This window comes from Anopheles bellator, chromosome 1 (assembly GCF_943735745.2).
Source record: "Anopheles bellator chromosome 1, idAnoBellAS_SP24_06.2, whole genome shotgun sequence".
Classification (NCBI taxonomy): Eukaryota; Metazoa; Arthropoda; class Insecta; order Diptera; family Culicidae; genus Anopheles; species Anopheles bellator.
The window spans coordinates 45956667-45962923 of record NC_071285.1 but is presented as its reverse complement, the minus strand read 5'-3'; the positions used below and the strand labels follow the sequence as shown (position 1 = coordinate 45962923).

The window sequence follows — 6257 nt, the reverse complement described above, 5'->3', positions numbered from 1 at the left end:
CTACTAGGCGTAGGCTCCTTGGACGGCTAGAACAGTTGCACTGTCAAATGCTTGTGCTACACAGCCCTGACTAGCATTATTTTAGGCCGTCAGGCAGTCAACCTTTCTGCAACCTTTTCACCGTGTGAACTAATTATTCTGCGAACTTAATCACTTTCACTCACTCGAAGGATCGGTGTGTTTCTTGAAGCCGCCCGAAAAAAAAAACACTGTTGCGCCAATTGTAACCTTTCGTCGATGCGGCTCACCCAAGGAGTCAACCGAGGAGGGAGCGCCCCTTCGCACCAGGGCTTGCTGCGACCGCTCGTGCCACGCACCGATTTCTTCACCGATGGAAATCGTGGGAAATCAAATAGAGGCTCGGTTCACACACGAGACCGGCACGCGCACCGGGCCCCCTCCCGTAAGTAGGGTCAATTCGACCGCAGGACGCCAGAGCGGAACAGAAAAGCAGTGCGAAAAAGGGCGATTGTAAGAGGAGAGCAAAGTACACTGCGTGCGTGAGGGATAATTCGTCCTTGTGTCCTGTCTTGGTGCTGGAATAGGTCGCACAGCCACCAGACCAGACTAGGGCACGAAGGATGCGAGTGACCCTCTCTCTTCCTGAGCGGTGCTTCCCGCGGTGGGAGGAGTTATGTCGCACTCGGCGAGCGGCGGGTGGAAAGGATTTTTCTATTGGTGGGCGAGAGCATCGAAGGAGGCGTCTGTTTGGCGATTATTTTTTACCATCGCAACCATGAGGACCCAAAACGGGAACAATCCGTGCGATCCGTGGAAAACGGTTTACGGTTGCGTTCCCACGCTACGTTTGGTCCCTGTCCCGTGGCGCACCTGCCAAATCGCCCATCATCGTTGATGAGCCTCATGCCGATTGTTTTTAGGATGGTGATTTGGAACAAGCGATGGGATCCCGCTCGAAACAATCGAATATTTGCATCAGAAACAGCTACTTGGATCGAACGCAGTTTCTGCGGCCGGCTGGCCGGCAGCATCGATGTCCCCGCCAAGGTCAAGTGCGTGCATCCTGCAACAGGTGAATCAACGGTCTCTCTCCACACACACGCGTCCTGGAGCCTGGATCCCAAAAAACGGAAACTGGGAAACGGAGCGCGCGTGGCGCGGCCATTTGGGGCCACACGCCGGACGCCGGGTTGGCCACGTGGCCACGGGTCGTCGCCAGCGAAGCGCTTCGGGTGTTCGTCGTCGCGTGCGGTCGTTCGTCTGCCGGTCGTCTGCCTAGACACGGACGCCCGATCTGCCTCTCTCGTTCTGGCAAGCGAACGGGACCTACGTCGGATGAACCCGCCGGTTCATCGTCGGTTTTGGGTGGGAGAGACCAAATGAACCACCGGCCGTACGATGGTGTTCTCCCACCACCGAAAATTGGCCTCGTTCGGGTGAATGGTCGAACGTACTCACGGGCACGCCGTTCCGTTCACCCTTCCGGGCGTGTGTGCGAGCGAGAGCGCCGAGCGAGGGGGAAAGAGATGCCACCGGCGGTCGCGTGGCGTTCGTGCGTGCGTACGCCAAGCGCAAAGGGTCGGTCGCGCGACCATGCGACCGGCATGCGTTTGGCGTACGTTCATTAAATTCAAAAATTCAGTTGAACGCCGTTTGCGCACGAAGCAGTCACGTGTACGCGCGTCGTCACGTCGCCGCCCGGAAGAGAAACCGCGCGACGGAACACAGGACAATACAGGAGTACAGGACCCGGGGGAGGAAAACACCACTACGAACGTCCCACCACACCTCCCGCACCGCGAACTTTGACTTTGCGCAAATCCGCCCCGCAGGAGCAAGTGAGAGTCGCGCAAAGTGCAAGTGCGCGCGCCAATTTAGGTGCAAGGACACACTTTTGGGTTGGGTGGCGTGGTGCCTCAATATGGAGCACCATCTGCCGCTGCACCACCATGCGGCCGCTCACCACCATCACGGGACGCCGCTGCACTGGGGCTACTCCACGCCCGGTGCTACCTCGACGCCGACGCACGCCGCCGCCGGTGCCGTCGGCAACAACAACACGTGGACACCGCCGTCGTCGAAGGGCATCAAGCGGACACTTTCGGAGAGCGACTGCGAGGAGCTCTACTCGGAGGAGGAGTCGTCCAAGGAGCAGTAAGTATTGGCTTTTGCCGGCCGGCCCGTGTTCGTACCGGAAGTGTGTCGTGTGCCACAAGTGTTTTCGGGTTTTTTTTCGGTGCAGACGGTGCACCGAGACAGATCTTCGTTCCGATTCCCATTTAACGGCGGAAGCTGTCTCATTTCGTGCGAGGTTTAAGGATGACGATATTCTTTACTGTTTTAAAGTTTGTGGGCAGAAGTGGAAGTGTTTTCCCTTTTCAAAGGCAACAAATAGGTTGCCGTTTAACCTTGGAAACTTGATTTACTGCTTACTTAGTTTTTTGTAATGCAGGCCAGCACTAAAATCAGTCAAAGGATGGTGAATTTAAACTCGATTGGGCCAAAACGTTGCCAAACTTAAGATCGATAGTTGAGGTTGTGAAACCGAAAACAACATTGCCCAAATGAGGCCCAACTCTCTACCGAGCGAGGCCTCAAGAGTGATCTCCACGTTGCTGTGCCATTATTTAAAAGGAAGGAAACACGAAAGAATGCCGGAACATCCAGCCATCCATGCTGGCGCAGGACTCGCCATGACAAAAGTGCCATCTTGGGTTTGGGCCGCCGAGCACGTCCGACTCCGACGGATCCTCGTGAGAACAGCCCGGAGGACCGCATTCCCACAGGGACCCCGACCCTGCTTCATGCCACTGATGAGATGCTTTAATGTCGTGTATCCCTTTTTCTCCGCTTTATCCCACCCCTTTCCCAGCACGTCGCCGGGTGAATCGGATAGCTGTCAACTGTTGAGCCGCAAGCGGCGCCGGGGTGTGATCGAGAAGAAGCGCCGGGACCGGATCAACTCGTCGCTGACCGAGCTGAAGCGGCTGGTGCCGAGCGCGTACGAGAAGCAGGGCTCCGCCAAGCTCGAGAAAGCCGAAATCCTGCAACTGACCGTCGACCACCTGAAGGCGCTTCACGCACGAGGTAAGAGTAAGCGCCGCGCGTTTAATCATCCTGCCGTTGTTGTTGTTGTTAGCCGAAGAACCCATCAACATCATCATTAGCAGCGCAACGATCGGTTGAAACTTGAGATCGGACCGCGGGGCCTTAAAAGATGACTTCCCGTTCGACTCCGATGTCAAACTGACCAACTGGCTATCGCACGGCACGGATCCTTGGGCTCGTTCACAGTGTCATCTGCAGGCTCGGATACGGGATACGCGCCGGTTCTTCCCGGTGCCTAATTAACCGTAGCCACTCCAGGGGTCTCGCCGGGCCTTTTCATCCCATTGCCGCGCATCCCGGTGAAGGACCCCGTTAAGGGCCCTGTTGCTCATATATTTTACTTCCGACATCGGCATCCGGTCGACCTCCGGTGTCCTTTTACCTTCGCGCTGCGTTCGCTTTTCTTTCGCCGGCAAAAAGTGGTACACCACCGGCGCACCGGTAACGGGACGCGTCTTCGGGGACGGGCGTTCTCGTGCGGTGCGTTCCTGGGGTCCCTAATGTTTCCCACACTTTAACCCCTCCGGCTGAAGGGCTCCGGTCTTGAGAATATGGAAGCGCACGAAAGCAGACCTAAAAATAGTGCGTTCCGCCCCGATGCCCTCATACCGTCTTGCGTCTTGCGGGCCCCGACGGTTTAAACGTTTTCTGCAATCGGCGACGATCCATGATCCTAAACGTGAGTCGTGCGCTCTGAGGCAGATTAGGCTACGAGACGTTCCGAGGCGTGGTTTCAACAAGTACTCGAGGCTCTTTCGACCGACGACGGTTATTGAAAAATTAGATTATAAACACTGCGCGCAGCGAGTTATTGAAGTTAATTTCTCGACACCACCGGAGCACCGCAGACCGGAGAATCCTCAACGACTCCTAATTGACCGCGGTGCGGATTAGGGCGCGTTGGACGCGCTATGATTCACTCCGGGTTCGTCCGGGAGAAGACAAAACACACAGAGAGTAACAGGTTTCAATCTCGCGATAAATATCAATTTATCGGGGACCCTAGCGTAAACGCCGCACCCGCCGCCGCTGCCTCCGCCGGCCATTAGCGCGTTAGAACAGAGGGTGCATCCGCGCGCGCGGCTCTTTCGTCGGATGTTTTTTGGGCCATAATTTGACCGATGCTCGCTCTCGCTCGCTCACCAGCACCGCGCTCCGAGGGGCCTTTCCCACGCCCGAACCCTTGCACTCCGCCGGGCGGGTGTTCCGGAGGCAATCATATCGCCGCGCTTCACGCGAGGGGTTCCCTCACGAGTGCGAGTGCGCACCGGGCCTATTACGTCGAGGGCTGCGCCGATGATTTAATCCCCCATTTGGCCCCTGGTGTCTGTGTGGTGTCGATGTGTTTTACGGGCGATGATGATGATGACTCCATACTCTGCCCGCTGTGGGAGGAAGAAGGAAATTATTGCGCGGCAGCAACTTTCCCACACGTACGCGCGCGAGGGCGCAGCGATCCGGAACCACGTGGAAGCAAGCGGAGCGCGCAGGGCCGCTTCGCTGCAACACGCACACACGCGGGGAGACCTTGAAGGACCCGTCATGCGCGCAAACCGTACTTCGGGACACGGGAAACAATGGTCGATTGGGGTGGACACAGGACGCATGAAACCGTGAGAGAGTTCGTTCCCTGCCGGTTCCACGCACGCCACGAAGGACTCCGGAGCCGCCTTTTGACTTATCGACTTCGGCCAGAGGGGTGCGCAATGTTTTGCATAAACATATTTTTGTTGTTGGCCGGTGTTGACGGGTGAATTCCTGCACGCTCACCGGGGAAACGGACGATCAAGGATGTTTTCAGCATTACGTTTACCGGACGGTTTGCGGACCAATTTATTAAATTTTTCGTTTCGTCTCCCGTAGGAATCGACGATGCCAGCTATGACCCGCAACGGTTCGCCATGGATTACCACATCATCGGGTTTCGTGAGTGCGTGGCGGAAGTGGCCCGCTACCTGGTGACAATCGAGGGAATGGACGTACAGGATCCGCTGCGGTTGCGCCTGATGTCTCACCTGCAGTGTTTCGCGACGCAGCGGGAGCTGTCAACGAAAGCGAACGCCGCCGCCACCAGTCCCGCTTGGTCGCACGGAAGTGCCACTGCTTATCCGGTCGCCGCTGCGGCCGCGGCGGCTGCCGTAGCATACCCGGCCACCCACCACGGGACCAGCGGATACTACCATCCGCACCATCAAAATTACAGCCCACACCAGAGTGCCACCGCTCCGTACATTCCGCAAGTGGCCACCATTCCCCCACCGCACGACCATCTGCAGCAAGAGCAACACCAACTGCAGCATCACCACGCGCAGCAGCAACATCAGCAACAGCTGGCGTCCTCGGCGGCAACGGCGGCCATCTACGCCACCAGTGCGCCGCTGCACGAGCTTTACAGCAGTCAGCACGATTCCGAGGCCGCGGTTCAGCAGCAGCAGCAACAATCGGAGCAACCGTCAGCGGGCTCCTCGAACGGCGGGCCGCCAACGTACACGGAACTGTCGAACCACAACCCGAACCGCGGTCTGTCGGCCTACGGCAACCCGCAGTACCCGGTGAGCACATCGACCCACGGGTACAGTGCGTCGACCAGCTCGTCGTACAACACGGCAGCGAAACCTTATCGTCCGTGGGGCGCCGAGATGGCCTGTTGAAACCAAAAAAGGAGCAAACCAGAGAGTGCGTGAGAAAAGAAAACGGGTTTCCCATGCCAGGAATCGAACCCAGGCCCTTCTGGGTGAAAGCCAGATATCCTTGCCACTAGCAGCCCGGCGCAACAAGCACAATGAGTTCAACGGTGACTTCTTGCACGGAACGAATTTTAACTGCCAAAGACAATCACGCCATTTGAGAGAACTAATGATTTCCATCCTGTAGGAGGTAGTGACAAGGTAACAAGAAAATATGGCCAAAAACCATCTCAGGTACTTTTGTAAAAACTCACCAAACCATATCTCGCACTGACGGGCAGGTAGAGCAAGAGCGGAACTGTTGCGAAGCTTTAATTAGGAGATTAGGGAAGATGGTCCTTCAGAGGTTTACAGTGTCACGTTGTCGGTGGGATGAACCGTGCCGGAGGAGGTGTCTATTAGTGTAAGATGGAGAACGAGATGACTATTTATTGACCACAGGAACCAATTCCAAAGCCTACCATTAACACCATCGTGTATCGTCGTCAGGACGGACGTGGC

The 6257-nt window shown here is 56.7% G+C and overlaps 1 protein-coding gene across 1 annotated transcript; it reads left to right on the top strand.

The window, feature by feature from the left end:
• The first annotated feature begins 1882 nt into the window (after nucleotides 1-1882).
• On the top strand, nucleotides 1883-5720 carry LOC131205252 (hairy/enhancer-of-split related with YRPW motif protein). Its single transcript, XM_058197270.1, has 3 exons — nucleotides 1883-2115; nucleotides 2834-3048; nucleotides 4933-5720. Exons 1-3 carry the CDS (start codon nucleotides 1883-1885, stop codon nucleotides 5718-5720), a joined length of 1236 nt encoding a protein of 411 aa, XP_058053253.1.
• Nucleotides 5721-6257: the final 537 nt, after the last annotated feature.

Bases quoted from the DNA above. Each gene is read 5' to 3' on its own strand.
- LOC131205252 (XM_058197270.1), top strand. From the start codon at position 1,883: ATGGAGCACCATCTGCCGCTGCACCACCATGCGGCCGCTCACCACCAT. The intron at 2,116-2,833 runs GTAAGTATTGGC...CCCCTTTCCCAG, and splicing joins GAGGAGTCGTCCAAGGAGCA to CACGTCGCCGGGTGAATCGG. The intron at 3,049-4,932 runs GTAAGAGTAAGC...CGTCTCCCGTAG, and splicing joins GAAGGCGCTTCACGCACGAG to GAATCGACGATGCCAGCTAT.